The sequence below is a fragment of the Aptenodytes patagonicus genome, chromosome 7 (assembly GCF_965638725.1).
Source record: "Aptenodytes patagonicus chromosome 7, bAptPat1.pri.cur, whole genome shotgun sequence".
NCBI lineage: Eukaryota > Metazoa > Chordata > Aves > Sphenisciformes > Spheniscidae > Aptenodytes > Aptenodytes patagonicus.
This window is the reverse complement of record NC_134955.1, coordinates 57018311-57037551: the sequence shown is the minus strand read 5'-3', so window position 1 is coordinate 57037551 and position 19241 is coordinate 57018311. Positions and strand designations below refer to the sequence as shown.

The 19241-nt window shown below is 41.6% G+C and overlaps 1 protein-coding gene across 8 annotated transcripts in view; it reads right to left on the bottom strand.

Moving 5' to 3' along the window:
• Positions 1-314: 314 nt before the first annotated feature.
• TUNAR (transmembrane neural differentiation associated intracellular calcium regulator) overlaps positions 315-19241 on the bottom strand; it is a 177344-nt gene continuing 158417 nt past the window's right edge. For all 8 annotated transcript variants that reach the window (XM_076345382.1, XM_076345384.1, XM_076345383.1 and 5 more), the window contains one exon: positions 315-8749. In XM_076345382.1, the coding sequence (XP_076201497.1) occupies positions 8564-8749 (186 nt within the window). In that variant the 3' untranslated portion in view covers positions 315-8563. The remainder of the gene's footprint in view (positions 8750-19241) is intronic.

Genomic DNA, 19241 nt, shown 5'->3' with positions numbered 1-19241 from the left:
GCCAGTGGTCCCGATTGCTGAGCAGTTATGTTTGTCCATGGGACAGCATCCCCAAAGTGGATCAGCACCGCAGAGGGAGGCAGGGCTGAGGGCTCCATCTGCCTGGACACAGGCTCTGGTTTGGAATTCATATTTAGGGGATGGCCACCTCAGGGAGGAAACGGTGAAGCTGAGGTTAAAGCACAAGAGTTGTGGGGTTTGTGGCTGGCCCTGAGAGGTACCATCTATCTTTGTGAAAGTAAGTGGAGAAATGGGAAAACATAACTGGAGAAACCAGAGCATCAAGAATCTTTATTTGATACCTTCTACCACATACACAAGGACTACTGATGATTGAGAGAGTTGGTCTGAACATTGTAATCCAGGTAGTTTTCAGTGAGAAGGTGATAATTCAACAAAAAGTTTGGGGTTTTTTTCTCAACAGAATTCCTTTGATGCCAATGAAAATTCATTCAGGAGAAAGGTGGGCAAAGTATTATAGCTTTTTTGGAACTGAGTTTTTATTTTAATCTGAAACAACTTTTTAGTATGAAGTTAATTTTTTATTAAGAAAAGGAAAACAACCAAAACAAAACATGTTTAAAACATATAAAACCAAATTGCAACAAACAATTATTTCTAAATGCCATTCCGTGATAAGCTCTGAACTGCTGAGGGTTTTGCTTCAGCTCAGGTCAAAAACCATTTCAAAAAGCAACAAATACTCAGTGGGTAGAAAAAGCATTTTTTCAGCATCTCTGATGATGAGAGGTCACAGCAGTGGGAGGAAAGCCCCAAGTTTGGGTGTTTTAACATCCAAACACAACAGCGAGGATTCTGTGTTGAGTCATGCTAGTGTTTGGCTACTGCCTTGCTAATAGCTCTGGTGTTATTTTACATCTTTGCACCAATGGAACCAGGCACATTAGTAATGGTGATATTTCAAATTTTCGAAAGTTAATTGCCTGACTATTATTGCCTTTCGTCAAGTATAAAGGGCACCAGGCACTAGGTCTGTCAGGGTGCACCAAGGGCTGCTGAGCCACAGGGGAAGGTCAGTCAGGAGCTGAGCATCGTCTATGGTCATCAGATTTTTTTGGCTTGCTCTGTAAATTGCAAAGAAGGTGCAATGCACTGCTTCAAGGAGTTTGACAGCTGAACTTTTTCTTCTAAAATCAAAATAACCTAATCTTGTAGGTGTGGCGTACTCAGCACAGTATCGAGGTCACTTTGGGGCTGGCCATATGAACAAGCTCGAGAAATAAGACCGCCTGTTTTGTGTAAAAGGCGATACACTTCTTACGCAAACTTGCAGTGAGGTTTGCATAATTGTATGTTGCTCTAAGGATGTGGTTATATTTCTCTTCTTGACCTTTAAAACAGGAGATCAGTATGTACTAGAAAGAGGCTTATAAAACTCAAAAAGCAACAAAGAATGCAAAATCCATTTGCTAGTGTTTGCACAATTCAGTGAAACTGTACATAACTATTATTACACAATAAAATAGAAATATGATAAAGCCACTAATGAGTTAGTGTGCTGGCTGATGTTGAATCATATAAAGGAAAATGTAAAATATTCAGCTCTGAGATTTTTTCAAAGCAGTTTAGGGAAATGCCTAGTTTCTGACGGAAGATGTAAATTGAATATTCATCCATTGTCTTGATTCTATCATTGGTTATATTAGACAGGCTTTAGCATCATTCTCATCAATCATCCAGTCTCAAACAGATCAACTGAAAATAAGGTCAACAAGGCAAAGAGAAATACTTCGTTGTACAGGAAATTTAGTATTTTTCCCTGTCTGATTAGTTGCATCGTTGCTCTAGCTGAATTGTCAGCTAATTGTCAGCTACTGCCCCAAACCTGTAAATACATATTCATATGCATATTGACTGTAAAGGAACTTAGCCTCTTAGTCTGAGTCACGTACATGCATAGTCTTAGCAGACTGAGCATCTAAATTATGGCCTGGTGTGTATTATGCAATGTCAGCAGGGGTGTAAGAATGATAGTTGTGTGGTCTCACTTGTGAGTTTGAATCTGCTAAAAATGCGTATGTCTGACATTGTCTTCTTTTAGCTAATGCAAACATTTCATATGCTTCTCTGTTTGTTGACATTTGTTTGAAAATGCACAGCTCTAAATGTTGAATCTTTGTCCCACAGAATTCCTTTAGGCTCCAGAAATAATGGTATCAAATTATTATAAAAATACTGCTAACAATGTGCACTGGATGCAAAGAAAACCACTGACTATCTTTTCCTGCCCACAATAACAAATTAATAAAACATTGACAATGTCATCTGCATTCTTTCCTTATGGATCCAATACCAACATTTTTGCATTAGCCATCGTTATTACAGAAATAGGAATAGTATCTGCAAAACTAAAATTGAATTGATTGGTAAGGGAAAAAAGTCAGCACATTAAAATTTGAAAACATATATAGTAAATTTTAATTCATATCTTAAATTGACAAAGCCAGAATTATTTATAAAGCTTTTCTCATTAAGTTTGCAGGAGTTAAAGGTGAGAAATCACTCCCCTGCTACACAGACTTTTTAATATATTTACCCACCACCAATATCAATGCACCATAATACGGTTGCTCCTCAAGAAGGTAAGTAAGTACTGTGGAAAGCAGCCAGCCTTCTCTGCACAATCTCTGGCTCTCAGTGCCTCCCATCTGGTGTCCCTTGCTAATGCTAGTCCATTAACACTTTGCTGCTAGAGACTGACAATGACTGAGGCTCTTCTTATGGTGAGACCTTCATGGTATCAAGGCCAGATTAAGATATCGGGGCCTTTCATCTATTCCTGATGACCTGGCTCCAGGAGGCGTTTGAGTATAACAAAGTCTCAGCATCATAAAACAAGTCTGCCTGAGTCTAACTGGTGACTGAGCCTGCGGAGAACCCAGAGACCAGGTAATAAACTTGCATTTCCCAGGCTATGTAGATGATGGGAGGGAAAAGTGTCTCCATCGACACTCCAGCCAAGTGACCTGGTTGTTGTCAGCAAGAAATGGATGCTCTTGCTTCTATCTCTTGCAGGAGGGACTTTGCTACCAATTCTAGGAGATTAGGGAAGCCCAAAGCTGTTTTCCTTACCCATGTGGAAGGAAGTTCTGCCGCTGCCAAGAGGGTCAGGAGTGGTGCATGGATCATCTTAAGCTGAATTTGTACTGGTTGCAGAAGAAGGGATCCCAGTGCTTGAACATAGCTAAGTACCTTCTATGAACAAGGCAGGATGTCCTTTCGCTCTACAGAGCTCGACTTGGGATCCAGGCTTTGGTACAAAACTGTGCTGTAGGGGCCAGTTACAGCCCAAACCCACCCCCCTCGCAATCATGGATACTCTGTCGGTGAGATACTACACATGGAGAATTGTGTGCCATGTGCGTGGCACTGCACAGGCGTATTTCAGGATGAACAGGCACCTTTCTAGGTAACGGCTACATTATGTAAAGTTGTATCATGGGAAACAGTTGGGTGCTTTCAACCCTACAAATTGCCTTTCACCATCTGAGTCCCCAGGTGAAATGCAAATAAGCAAACATAATGCTTAAGACAAGGAGAGTCTTACTGGATACCAGATGGTTCATATGTAGATAAATGCATATGGATGCATGTGGGATTTCAGCCTGGCGTGGAGGCTTCCACGCTGAACAGGTTTTGTTTCTCTTCCCCAGTGGTGGGGAAGGAAAGCTACACTGAGTTTATAAGACCCTTTGGGAAGAGCCTCCAAAATGCACAGCCAGGCACGGAAGCAGTGCAGGTTCTGCAGGGTGTCTGCAGGGTATCTGCTGGAAATAAAGGTGAACAGCATTTGTTGTTGTTGTTGTTGACTGCATAAAGTACTATTCCTTTCATTTGTAAATCTTTGTAAATCTGTGCATTCTGCTCCAAAGAAGACAAAGCCTCTCAGTAAACAAGAGGTGCTTACATATATGTGCAGTGTGTTCCTGGGCTGCCAAAAAGTACTCTTGGGAAGCAAGCCAGAGTCACTCGGAAGCCTGGTTAGTATTTTCTTTGGAAGGTTGCTGCTGGAAATTACTGCTGAAACATTTTCAATGAGGTTCTTTCTTTCAATTAGACATATTTCTTCCAGAAACTTTCCAAGGAACAATATTTTTTCTCCAAAATACTGGCTAGCCAGAAACGAAGCACTCCAGCCAAACCTCAAACTATTCAATTAGTAAATTCTGCAGTGCGGCCTCCCTGGAGTTTTAATTCAGTTACTTTTTATCCCTGTTCCCCTCTCTGGGCCAAGTTGTCTGCTTATGCCACAATGCACTCTGAAATGTTAATTCTCACTCAGAAACTGTGAGACTTCCTGACATGGATGAGACCTTGGGGCACTTGGGGTGAGCTCCAGGATATAGATTAAATGGAACTATGAGACATTTGGACTTAAGCAATGCTTCATACTAAAGTTTTATCACAAGGTAACTGAAGCTTTTTTTGTATTTGGACGTCTACTGAATCAAAACTTTACCTGTTGGCCCAGGGAGGGATGGGTCTGGGAATTCAACCAGCAAAGTATCCCCTAGATTACCAGGCAATAATGTGAAGATGATTACTGACTGTCCTTAAAATAATAAAACTCTGCCCCATAGTAGACCTTTACACCACAATAAACCAAAACAGCAGCTTCCAGAGGCTCCTGGGCTGGGTACATGTAAAAACTGTCCTAAGGTGCGATGAGCCGCATGATTCTGCAGAGGTGCAAGCAGAAGGAGCAAAAGGTACATAATTGAAAAGGCTGCCCTGTCAGCTAGCACAGAAGAAGATATATTCCTGTATGAAGACATGATTCCTGAGATGATGAATTTTCAGTGGCAGTTATAGGAATCAGAGATGAGAGCGGTAGCCTTTCTTTTTCCTCACTTTGTTGTGGGCATAATGTGATTTAAATAGTTTTATCTTCTTTCTTGAAAGTCTTCTGTCCCCACCAGACAACACACCAGATGGTAGCAGGGAGAATGTCACCTTCCTGTCACCTCAGGAAAATATTTTTCGTTCCCATAACACAAACCATCAAACTACATAGGATAATTTAAAAATACGATGGTATTCTTAGTTGACAGAAGCAAAAGGTGATGTTTTCATATCTTATTAAGATATTGGATATTAATTCCCTTCTACTCAAATGCAAATATGAAAGTTCTTGTCACTAATGGAGTAATATTTTAAAAAATTTACTTTGGAAACTATTTGCATTACCTACAAGTCAAGCCAAAAATGAGACTATCAGCTTTTTCCTTGCCAAAGCAGATTTACCATTCAGCACCTGTAATGAGAAGTTTTATTCAACTATTTATACTGTACTTACTGACTACAAGGTATCCATGATATATCTGTTACCTAGTTTAATATTTCTTATAGGTGCATGCTGAAAACTGCTCACATAAAAAAGCATGAGGGTAATTTGTCTCCAACTGGCATTCAGCCGAAAGCAGGCCTGCGCGCGGCTGCCTGGGTAGGCATACTTTCAGATCTTTGTATAAAACATTTCCCTTCCACAGTCATTCTTGAAAACATACTTTTCCCATATCAGTGGTCATGAATACCAAATAAAAGGTAAAGAAATTGCCCTCAACGGAAACTCTTCATTTTTATTTAAATGAATACTTAATGAATCTACTTAAGAAGTACTTGCCCCAGGATATTTCTAGAACTATCTGTGAACAGAAACCTGTAAAATTAAAATATTAAGTGTTAAACTTTTTATGGAATGGGATAAACCTTTCTTCCTATTTCAGGGTGCAATAAAAGCCCCGTGGCAAAGCGTACAGCACATGGCTGCTGACAGAGCAGAGCGGTAGGCACCTGGACACACTGCCTACACTAAGACTAACAGGCAAAGTACAGCACACCCACCAGCTGGAAACTCTTCCCCTAACAGGCCTTCTGTTGGGAAAGGCAGAGTAAACACAGAGTCCTTAGGCTTTTTGATCCACCAGTTCAGCTCAAGCATGTTTGGCTATTGTCCTGGTGAAGGTGCTGGCCCATGTCTGAAGGAATGCAACTGTGATGAGCAGCAAAAGTTGCTACTTTACTTTAGGGGGGTGGGGGTGTTATATGTTGTTTTACAATGCAGAGCTTTAATTTGTAATATTAATAGAAGTACTTAATGAAATTTCATTCATTAAGTATCTTCATGCCCGCAAGAAGATGACAGCTACTATCATTTGATGCAGAGAGAAGCAAAGAAATATCAGGCATCAGAGCTCATCTCTTGACTCGGACACTGGCCTTTCCCAGGCTTCTCCTCTAGAAGATGGGTACGAACCTCAGGCAGATTGCTTTGGTGTTTGCTGGAGAAGGAGGAGGAGACGTTCAAGAGAAACATCTGCAGAAAGGATCCTGCCAGCATGAGGGGCAGGCTGGAGCTAGCCAGGAGCCTGGAGTATGTGCGTGTGTGCTCTGGGACATGAGCACCAATGCCATTGCCACATGCTGTGATCAGCAGTAGTTTAACTGGAAGAAAAAATGCAGAGTGGAAGCAAATATATTTTATCTATTTTTTTTCACTCAGGATGATCGAAAAGCAGAGTTTGCTAATTCCTTAGAATTACCAATAAATTACTATAAATTAAAAACCAAGATCAGCCTCACTCAGCTCCACTGAACTGTGCCACTAATGTTTCTCACCCTCTCCAAGACCTGCAGCTCTACCAGCACCGTCCAAACACAAATGTTTCCTCAACCACCCCGGCGTGCTTAGCACACACTTTCTGTGCCGTTCTCTGCTTGTTCAAATCTCTGTTCTTTTTCTCACGTCTCTCACCCTGTCGGGTTTTCATTGACATGAGATTATTTTTGCTCTTTTTTCCTTCAGTCTTCATATTAGATTTCGTTTTAATTTATTTACTGACCTTTTCCCTTCTCCTAATGGTTTTGTTATTGAATGTGCGATACCACAAGAGACTAAACACCTCTGTTTATGACCTCAGGGTTTTCCAGGCTTGCTTTTATATCCTGCAATGTAATTCTGTATTTTTGAGACCAGTCCTAGCCCCTGGAAACCGGTGAAAAGCTCATTACTGATTCCAGAGGGACAGGACTGATCACTAAAATCAATGAGACTCTAGGATCAAACCTTTTACAGCTCCAGCTTACTTCAATAGCAATCCCCCTTGCGCATCTGAGGACGCAATCCAAACCACAAGTCAGTAAACAATTAATTGACCTATTTTTTAAGAGGATATGTCAGAGTTAATGGGCAAGGTACTTAGGCAGCTTGAGGCAGAATTGGGGTCTCATATTTTTAATGCTTCATATGTTTATAGGTATTGAACTCTGAAGAAAAATGGTGATCATCATCATTGTACATTCCTGCCAAAAACACAAGTCAGAGAATTTCACTGCGCCCACCTCAGCACGTCAGAGAAGCGTAAAGGTTAATTATCCTCACATTTAAAATATACTCTGTATTTACAGTCTGGATTTCGCTTAAGCCCCTCACTACAGGCTCTCTAAATTTCTCTTTTCAACTGCATAAACCTCTGCTCGCTTCTCTCAATATAAGTACTTAGAGAGTGTGACCAGATTCTGAAAGCCATAAATTCTGTGAATTTTGTAATATTTTGTGAGATGCCTCAATATTCCTTTCATTTGCCATTTTTTTTTTTTAACTATAAATAGAGCCTTCTTTCTGCAACCAGTCTCCAAAGGTCACCTTACAATGTTTTGCTATTTCCCATATTAAGCAGCAATGCTTTTCAGCTGACATTCCAACTTCAAGTCATGCAATACGAGCATGATGTGAGCTTGCTTCAGACTACAGTGAGAGGGCTGCAAATGAGACTGCTATATAATTGCTAAGAAAAATAACATCCATTGTCAAAAAGGGCACTTCATCAAACAAAATTTAGCTGCATGAATACAAGTGTCTCCAAATATTTGGTTCATGCTAAAAATATAGCACATTTATTAAAAATATATATTTATAAACATTGATATGAACAGACACAGATGTTAAGCAAATGAGAAAGGAAAAATAACCATGTATTTCTCCCAACATTTTATCAGGTTTAGGCAGACCTTACTCGATGGAATTGTTTTTTTCATGATTGCACCATATGTTCATTCTAAATAAAAAGCTTGTCAGATTCAATGTAAGTAAAAGCAAATAACAAGGGGAAAAAATGATTTGACCTAACGGACACGTGATCTGTGCTATGATGCTATCTTTGAGTTCAGTCTTTGCGAGTATACAGTATACATTTCTAATTGTATTTAGTGTACAGTTTCTTTCTTTCTTTCTTTCTTTTTTTAATTGTGTTAAAACACCATATCCCTCGTGGATTTCTTCAAAGCTACAACTTACATAATTGCAGTCATTTTCCCCCAAACCGAAAGGAAGAGGGCAGGACAGAAGAGTTAAGCTTGTTACTGTGTGAAAAAGTCTTGTTAAATTAATTGTGCTTCAGCCTTCGCTGCCTGCAGGCAGTGCTTTTATGATGTGTTAATATAATACACAGTCAATTCTGATTAAACAACTTGTCAATAGTCAGCAATGTTTGTCGTCACTCTTAATGGCCATTTTATCTGGTCTACTTGCATGTCTTCTAGTTTACAACGTTGTGTAAATATACACAAAAATGATCACAATGAGGTTCAGAATTGTCCCAATAATTCCAAGCATTGCCAAGATGGTTTCTTCTTTGCTTTCCTTTTCTTGACTCCCTTTATCTTCTTCATTTCCACTAGTGATTACCATCTTGGTGGCCAGTTTCTTTATCCTTCCCTTCAGGATAACCTAGATTTAGGAAGAAAAACATCAAAATGGATTGTTAGTTTGAGTTTCCAAGCTCATATTAACAGCGGAGCCAATTGCAGAATTTTTGCCACATAACACTTAATATTAAGAATTCACTTTAAAAGGATTAATATTTTTATTAGTTATTTAGTAAATGCTTAATTAAAATGATAGTTCAGCTAGCCTGTAGATTACTTATAACCCTCCATAACACTCTCGGCTTATGAGAGAGTCATTACCAATCATTCGTAACACATATAACTCATCTGCAATGTCGTTATAAAACTGGTTAGAAATGTACGAATGAGGTGTGACTCCACACAGTGGGGACTTTGCCTGCATTAGGACTGCAGGAGACCACCTTGTCAGGTTGCAGAGACCCTAGATTTACACTTCAGCACCAAGAAGCAAGAGGGTGAGGGAAATAAAACTGGGAAGACCTTGTTTCTTTTTAATAGGAAAAAACACCAAAGACAAAGGCATTTTGTCTCCTGACAAGAAGGAAGACAGCAGTGACTTCCCAATAAATAATTCAAAATAAAAGCAAAACCAAAATAACATCCATCTTGGCTTTTATTTTCCTCATTCTTAATGTACGATGAAAAGTTACTTGCAGTGCAGTGAGCTGAAATGTATTGATCTGCCTGCAGGGAGGATACAGCCATTTCCCAAGCAGCAGCCCCAGCCCCTGAACTGCTTAAAAAAGAAGGTTCTTCAAGTGCAGGACTAGCCCTGACTCCTCTCACTGCTGGAGCCACAAACAAAGAAGCTCCCTTGCTCTTCCAGCCAGGTGCTGAGACCTGGGTAAACATTCGATTGTTCAGATTAGAAATGGATAAATTCTATTTATCTCTGCTTATCTAACGCTGCAAATTCTGATCTCACAGGCAAACCAAAGCGCCCCAGAAAACTGAAAAAGGCTGGCTGGTTTCCCAAAGCAAACTGATCTGCCAACAGCTGGGTTCAGGCGGTGCCCTGCTGTTGTCTCCCAAGCTGCAAAACACCCGTGATGTTTCTGCTGCAGGAAGCAGTGGTAGGATGTAGAAAAAAGTGCTCCCCAACAGCTCCTGCCTATAGGAGGGGTTTGGTTGGAAGAGAAAGGGGGCACAGGCACTTCCCTCATTCCTCCTTCCGCTAACCCACGGAGAAAAACCACTAGATCCCACGCAGCACAGATGTTCAGGGTGGGAACGACTACCCAGGAACTGGCCACTGCCTGCAGAGGCACATTTCCCCCCCCAGCAGGTATCACCGGAGGGGAACCCTGACCTGCAGCTCCACCGAGCTCCTGGGCTGCACAGCAAAAGGATTAAAAGGAGTGGGAGAGGTGAGGAAATCCTGTGACACAGAGACTGAGAGGAAAATCAGAGAATCCAGACAAAACAACCTGTATTTTGTTGCATCTGCAAGTTGTTCATATATAGGACAGCGAGTAACTGCTGGCAACTTCCTAGAAAGGGCGTCGTGGTTGAATCCCATCAGGTACAAGCAATTAGTGGTAAGGCAGAAGCGGGGCTCTACGGAGGTGCTGCTGGCCTTTATACTTATGCATTAAGTATATGCATTAGCATTTACATGTTTTGGCTTAGCGTCACCAAGTGATTCAGCAGAAAACAAGAACGAGACAGGCAGTAACCTGAGGGTACCCACGGCAGACGCAAGTCAGCAGGAGCAGGGGGCACCAGGCAGAGGGATACTGCATCAGACATCAGTGTGGTCATCCAGCAGGTCTTTGGGTAACCTGCCCCAGGAGAGCAAAACTTCAGAGGCACCAGGCACCTCCCAGGGCACGCTGGTTCCTGCTGCCCCCCTCCAGGTTCTCTTCCAGCCCTCAGAAACTCCCTGGTCCCCACTGTTCCTCCAGCCACAGACACCTGAAACTCTTCCTGCAGGACCTAACTCTTCCAGCAGCAGAAGGGCTTCGTCATATTTGCCACTGGCTTATGTCCAGAGGAGGGCTTAGTTCAGCTTTGCATCTGGTGGGTGCCCTCCCTACTTTATTAATTGCCACCATGCAGTCTTAACAAGCAAATTGGCTCTAGTAAGTCACAGGAGAATTCCTACCAAAGCCATTTACATTAGCCTCACAACACAAGCGCATCCACTCTGTGTGGCATTGGACCACAAACCCACATCCCAAGCTATGACACGCTGTCATTACTTCACCCACAAAGCCATGAGTCATTTGGATATCATGTTCTTTTCCCCTTCAGTAACTGGGAGTTTTTCCCTCTGGCCAAATGTTTACATTTCATTGTTTATTTGAAAAATCAAGTGGGATCACAAATAGGATCTGATAAAATCCCAGGCCTGGAACACAAGGATTCGAGAGGAGGGTGAAGTCCCTGCTGGCTGGTTCCCACAGAGCCGAGCGCTCTTGATTCAGCACCTCTGGCTCCCACAGAAATACAGTCATACACAAGCATCTTGTGGGCCAAGCCCTTCTGGTTCTGAAAAAAGCCAGAGAAGGTACAATGGGTCTCTCTGCATCCCATGGTTTGGAAAGAGTTTCCCATTCACATCAACCTAAACCCACACAGAGCAGTGCAGAGCCCCAGCTGGGGTAGATTTGCACATGCACTGCATCCACCGACACTCTTAACTTGGGCATGGTGACTGCACCACATGTGCTAAGACAATCCTGTGAGCAGAGGCAGCATGGAGGCATCTGAACCCCTCTTATTAACATCCCCAGTCTTTTCTTAATAAATCCAAACTGTGCAGCATGAAGTTAAACTGTCAAACTCCTTCCTGCAGGACGCTGTAGATCCTAAAATTAACATAATCTAAAAGTAGCTAAATAATTCACAAAAGAAAAAAACATATCAAAGGCATATAAAGACAAAGCCTCTGGCTTAGGAAATCCTTGAGTTGTGAATTTTTTGGAAGCTAAGAAAGTATGCTGGGGACGTACCACCACATCCTTGCCTTGTTATTAAAGTCTTTCCCGGTCACCCTTTACTGGATACTGTGAGAGAGGGGGTCCCTGGGCTGCACAATCTCTGATCTGAGGTTGTACAATCTCTCTTCTCCTCTTTGCAAGTTCTAATTAATAGCAAGGAGATACCGAGTGGTTTCAAATCCAAACATTGCCAACGCGACTCAGACTGCCAGATTATTTCTCTCCCACTAAGGGGCCTTAACTGAGGGAGAAGGTCCTCAGTGTGATGCAGTGAAATATGCATGGACAAGCTGGTGACCGGGGCCACGATGAACATGAAGGAACAACAAAGAGACAACAGCAGCTGCGAGTTTATACATGGGCTGATGCACAGTGTGATCTGTTGGAGGTCATCTCTGTTGCTCCAGTCATGTCTATGTGCTGTATTTGGCTCACGCTATGATGGAGCCTGGGACTGCATGAACTGCATCCTTTTTGGATGAAACTATACCCAAATATGTGCTCCAGGAGCTCTTCATGTGCTGTAAAAACAATAAAAGAAATTTCAGTCCATGGGAGCAGGGGTCCAGACAAAAGCTCGTCTGAAGTAAAACCCCCAAAATACGTGTACCGTGGACACTGGCACCATTAGTTTCCCTGGAGGGATTGCTCCAGCGGGTCCACACTCCTCACTATTTTATACATCACCTAAACTATGAGAGAAAGAGAGCACAATGGGCTTGGTATTAAAAGGCATTTAAAATTCAAACAGGACAAGACTGGGACCAAATACAATTATATTAATACTTTGCCAAATTTAGCACTGTTGAAATCAAGGTAAGCGTTGACTTGGAACTGTGAGGAGACCAGAATCAAAATTACTTCTCCACATTTAAAGACTGACCTTGGGAGAAGAGGAGCACTCTCCTAATGACAGACTCAAGCCTTTAACCTTCACAGATCTCATGCTCAGAGCGGTATTTTGGCTGGCTGGGGTTTGTGGGTGTTTTTTGCTACTGGGAAAATATTTGCTGTCAGTTTTAGTATAATTACCCCAATTAAGAAAATAGAAAAGTCTTCTGGCTCTCTGGGTACCATTTTTCAGCCATTATTATTCTCTTCTGGAAATTGATTTCATTTATTTAATATTGTTTCATATTTTTAAGACTCTTATGACACATTGCTCCTTTCATATTTTTCTGGTGGGACTTCATGCTTGTCAGAAACACTCCTTTTCCTTACCCAGAACTACTGCTAGAACTGCTGAGATAGGAAGGATAGAGAGCACTAGATTTACCAGTTCTTTAATAACTATCCTTCTTATTTAATGACTACTTCATTAGGAAAGCGCTTTCCTGCCACATCAAAATTAATGTGTTTTCTACTTTATTTTGTAAGATTTATTGTTAACCTAACATCAGCCTTTTGAAAAGACATGTATTTCGAAAAGCTATCCGTGAAAAGATATGTATTCCATGTATTCTGCATTGCATGAGGGAGATAAGGACAGTTCAGTGGTTAGGACACTCCTTGCACTATTGATCTCCTTGCGCTACTGCTGACTTCTTATACATCTACGGGAAATCCACTTAGTCTCTCTCTGCCTCAGTTTCTCATCTGTTGGATTCCTTGAAGAACTGCCCAGTCTGTGTCAGAAAATGATCCATAACAAAAGTGAGGCCCTGCAAATACTTCCAAAACAGGGAGACGCTAACATGAAAAATTTCAAATCCAATAGTGCTATAAAATACACCCACTACCATCTCCCCAGATCTGTGGGACCTGTTGCATATCATTGTCATTGCAAACAGTCCAGTGAACCAGGCAAAGTATTTCTAGCAAAAGGAGATAATCCTTACTTGTCTCTTCACTCTCAGCATGAGCCGTGACTGAGCTAAAGGTGATGGCTTAGCGGCAGGGCTTTGGAAAAGGCAGCAGCAAGTGCACGTTCATGAATTTACTGCAGTATGTTTGTCGCATCGAAGGTAAAAAGCACATCCCTCGCAAAGTACCTGCCCCAACATATCTGTCAGCTTTTGAATATGCTGGTACCTTGACTTGCTCTTGAAAAAGTTTTGTAATCTTAAATCATTTCTCTTCTAAGTCATTATTTATGAGCTCCCCAAAGAGGCTGCGAGTGGAGGGCGCAGCCAGCAGAAGCAGAGCTCCTGGGAAGTCAGAGGAGGGGAGGACAGTCTGGGCTCTGCCGGGGGCCCTCAGCACTCCTCCTGATCAGCCCATGCTGTCATGTGTTATCTGGCACTTTGAAAAACAAGAATGAAAACTTTTGAAAAGCTCCCAGGGTCGGATGCTCAGCTGGTACAAAGCAGCCTCCCTCCCCCAAGTTCAGCTGAGCTACCGCTGTTTACACCGGCTGAGGATCTGGCTCCTTTTATTCAATCTGGCTTGAATATCAGCGAGCACAAATTTTGTATTCTTAATCCATAATCACAGATAATCACCAGCCATATTGTTTTGATATTTAAACTTGTTTACAGTCCCCAGGCTATTAGTTGTGATGACACATTAAGAGATAAGAGAGCTTTAATTTTCTAAGGATAGTTCCACCCTTTGGGGATAAGAAACACACAGAGGAAACTCGTTTTGCTTAGCAAACTGAAGAGGGCACAGAAATCGTGCAAAGCAGAGTATGAGTTCAGATGCTGCTGGAGCTGACACCTTCCCTTATCTCACAAAGAAGTGCTCGAATTACCTAGCAGGGAGGAGAGGCTCGAGGATTTAACCCCACTTGAACATCACAGCCAAGCGGAGTTTTGTTCCTTTTCGCCTAACAAGTTCTTTTAACCTCATTTTCCTCCAAGGGCAGACTTGGGAAAGCTGGGTGCTGGGTGCAAGTCCTGGGCAGCCCCCAGGCAAGATGCTGAGCAGGGCAGTTAAGTGGATACCGCACTGCTGCCAGTGCCCTGTGGAAGGAAGGCAAAGTTAGCACACATATTTGTGCTTGTTCGCAGTCCTTTTTCTAAGGATTACATTGGTATATTCTCATTTCTATGATTACTTTGTATCCACTCACGACCCTTGTGCCATTTGGACTGCCTAAGTCCTCTCCTAAACTCCACTGCACAACATGCTGTCAGCTATCAGTCAAGATCCTGCTCAGAGAAGTACTGGCAGGTGCAGGGATGCACATTTGCATTTATTTTTAGAGTTGGATTTCACAGAACTGAAAGGCACCATATAAATGCAGGATAAGGCCAAGAGAAGCTCTGGGACCATAAGAAGTTTCACTAAAAGCTCATTCAGACACAGCAGCTTGCACAGGCAGTGTGCAGTATGTATGAATAGCAGATGAATTGAAATGGAATGAGCAGAAACTAATATACAGTAGAAATCAGAATACCTGAGAAAAGCAAAGACCTGCCATAAGAGAAGGGAGAGGGGAGACAAGGAAAGTTGCCCAGGAAGAGGTCTGTCATTAGAGAAAAAAGATCAGAAAGAGCAGGAATGTGAGCCAGGTTCAATAACACTCCCCAGCAGTGAGCAGAGAGACCAGTGCCTAAAGCGAAGAGATGTCTCAGTGGAGAGAGGACACAAGCACTTATGTGATCCTCAAGCAGGAAAATAAACCCATGTCAGGCTGCTGCTATGCTGGCAGGTTTTAGTCAGTGGGAGATACACACTATTTATAGCACTACAGCCAGGATATTTCCAAAGGTCTCAGCAATGTGAGACCTCCTCTAGAATAAAGGCAGGCACTCAGCAGCAAAGAGGTTATTCTGAGAGGACAGAATTCAAATAAGTAATGCATTACAGGGCTCATCCTGCTCCCCACCATGGCTCTGATCCAGCTTGTTCTGGCAGCTGTTTTTGTCCCCCAGGCAGCTCAGAACTCAGAGGAGGCAAAGGACTTGCAGCCAGTTTTACAGTTTTACCTTCCTTCTCCTCATTTACATCTCTGGGACCATGCACAACCCTGAAATGCTCAGGATACCTAAGCGCTATTATAAAAAGACTGGATATTTTGAATACAAGTATCCTTATCTTAGAAACAAAGCTATGATCTGTAGCAGAATAATGATCCTTAAACACTACAGACCCTCCTTCACCTGCCTCTGTGCAGACAGTGCTATCCATAGACTCACAAACAGCCTTTGGCTCCTCCACCTACAGCAAGGTCTCCCATACCAGGATTCATAAAGCTTCATGAGTCCTGGTTTGTGAAAGAAACCAACCTGACTGAAATGAGAGTAAGTCACCCTTTAACTCATAGCCCTCTCCCCTTTGATACGAGATGCACTATGAAGAATGAATTGTTATTGATCAAAATTAACAATCTATTTAAAACACAACTGGAACTGTTTACGATTCAAACTCCAAATTTCACAAATCCAGAGATGATTAATTTTCTGGCTGGGCCCAAACAGTGGTGAAATTTCAGTATAATTCTTGTTGGTTTAGACTGGCCTATGTTGTGTTCACAATCCATTTTCCTGATACACAGCACTGTGCTTGGCTGCTTGGTGCTAATGCTCAGAAGCAGAAGTGTTTGACTCTCGGTTGGTACTGCAGCACACACTTGCCACTTTCCTCCTTTTAAATACTCGGTATTTCTTTTCAGACCTTTTCAGTCAAAAGAGTATTTCCTCCCTCCCACTCTTCCCGAGATTAACTCCTGATACCCTCTATCAGCAAGAAGAGAGGAAGAATGACATGGTCTATGTTTGTTTTGTTTGCATGAATCCCTCTGTAATGTGTGCAAATGCACTGGTTCTAAAAAAAACCTGATGATGTGTGTGTTCCATTGTCAGACAATTTACTGCTCTGCTGCAATGAACAGTTAGTGCTGAAAGATAAAAGTTGCATATTGTGGACACAATGATGGGGAACAGATCTCTTAGGCTCCCTCTTCACCTAGTGTCTGCTGAGCCCCGTCCTGCAGAGCCTGAGGGGCTCCTGTCCCCAAAGCAGCAGCTGCAATGGGGAAGGAGAAGAAGAACCGACCAGCAGCCCCGAACAGGTATTTCATGTCTCACTGCTGCTTCTTTCCCATCAGTGGGAAAAGGACAGACAGAGCTAGCCAAAGGGAAGATTTCCCAGAACTGCCTTATAAGATGTCCAGTAAAGGCCAAACACGCTGTGGTGTTAATGGGCATAAAAGCGGCCGAATGGAGCCAGACCACAGTCCAGCTGGTCAGGTGTCCCCTTGCCATTAGCTGATGCCAAAGATGCACAGAACAAGCATATAGTAATGCTTACGCCACTGTACCCAACTACAGTTAGGTAGTCCAAAAAGTTCTGGAGTCCAGAAATCTGCAGGTCAAGGACTTGCTCCCCCAGAGGAAGCATCTTTGGGTTTAATGCCCCTTCAGAGATTTGTTTTCTCTAAATTTGTCTAATTGCTGGTTGAACTCTTGTTGTTATTCTTTTTTCTATACAGTGCCCTCTAGCAATGAGCTCAAAAGATTATTAAGGAACATCTGAAAAAGTATCCACTTGTTATTTGAACCTGTTACTTGATTCCTCATTATGTAATTTGAGAAACCGTGAATAATTGGCTTTTATTCTGCAGGCCACCTAGAATGCTGTAAGTCTCTTACCATATCCCTGTAGTCATCTTTCTTCAAGACTAAAGAATCCTGGTCTGTCTAGTTGTTCCTTGTACAGAAGCCATTCCATGCTTTTGGTTATCTTTCGTGCCTTTCTCTCTGCCTTTTCTAGTTATACTAGGGGTTTTTGGAGCAACAAAGGACAAAACCCTTCTGGACTTCTGGTATTAATGTGGAGTTTGTGTGCTACACCCTCTGAAGATGTATTGTCCTTACTCCAAAGATTTTATAATTTATACATACCAAGGTTGGAAGAAGGGACACCTTTCATTCAAATTAAAGAAAAAAAAAAGGAAAAAAAAAGTTAACACCTCTCCTTCCCACACCCCAGAAATTATGATAGAATAAAGATTTGAAGTTTGAAGTCAGAGTTCTCTCTCTTACCCCTTTGCCCATCTTTCCTGAGCTTAAAAAACAGAACAACAAAAAAACTCTACAGTGAGCACACCTGGATGCTGGCATATTCAGATTAAAAAACCCCAACTGTTAAAAGCCTTAAAATTTGCATTTTTGCCCAGATAAAAGTAGAATTAGCTGAAATAGCTTCATGGAAGAATGAGATGTTAAAGTATCTCTTTCCATCATTTCAGATCTCAGCACCTCATTTTCTATTTCAAGGGCATCTTCAGGGTCCTCTTTTAGGAGCAAAAATACACTGAAGTCCTATAAAGAAAAAAATACAATACCCAAGTCTCAGTGAAAGACAGGTCTCCGTTATCTGCCAGAAGGCACATAACCTCTGTCATGAGCAATTTGAAGATCTGCCCTCACCACTGCACGTTGGAATAGAAATTGAGCTGCTTGAGAAGACATTTAAGAAATATTAAGAGAGAGAAAAGCAGCACAAATTTTTATTAATTTTTTGCTATATAATATCTCTAATTTCAGCCAAGGCCAGGAGATAATTTGGCCTGTAATGGATCAAACTACCTTTACCTCAGAAGTGACTTCTCCTTACAAAACAAATGTGCACCAGAAGAGCATCCAGAAGCGTGAGGAATATAACACTTGAGCTTCTCTAGAAAAGAGCTGTTAGTCTGTGAGTAACAACAACAATCTAGAAAGTCTAAAATCTCCACTTTTACTTCCAGCTATATCTTTATTCCAAAAATTAATTACAGCTAGATTAAGGGACACAGCAAATAATTCTAGCCAACTGACACTTTCTGACTTAAGAAAGTTGCGTTCAAGTTTTTTATAACTTTTAAAAACTGTAACGATTTGGTCTGAAATGATGCATGCCAGCCATTTGTCTCAGGGAATGTATTTTCTGGGAAAAAAATCACCCAGTTTTGCTGTTTATAGGAATGATGCTTGGAAACCAATTGTTGTTTTATCAGTATAGAAACCTTGCGATCTTTTCTGTGAAATACTCAAATATCTTTGCTTTTGAAGCAAGGACTGCATTCTCAATGTTATTGTAGCTGAGATGGCCTGATACAAGTGCCGAAGAAGGTCTTATGCATCTGAAAATGTGTTTATTATTAAGTGATCAGTTTTATAAAAGAAATTATCTCTATTGTAATTTTTTCCACATTTAATTACTCTCCTAGCTTAAAGAATCTTTGCAGCACTTCAATAGGTTGAAATGACATTGAGAGTTGTCAATATGAAAATTTGAATAGCAAAAGTTTTTTGGTTTGCTTTTCAAAAATAAATTCTTTGTTTGTTTTTTTTGTAATTTGCAAAGACCAACCAAAAAATGCCACAATTAAAAGTGATCCAGGACAAACTCAGCCTCCTTCTGTTCATGTCTTATCAGGTAGGTTTTAGCTAAGCACTATTCTGTCCACCAAATTTCAGCTTCAGTCAGAGCAAAGTGCATTTGCCATAGAAAAGGAAAGAAAAAAGCTTTTGCTTGTAGCATGCTTCAATTTTTTTTTGCAGAATTTAAAAGGTGGCAGGAGAGCCTGAGAAGAGGAGCAGCAGTCTTTTGTCTGCAGGCATGAGATCTTGCCCTGAGGAATGGGACAACTCATTCACACCACGTTTTTCAAAGCTGTTCCCCTGTTCTGTGTACTTCATTTTCTGGGAGCCTGCCTTG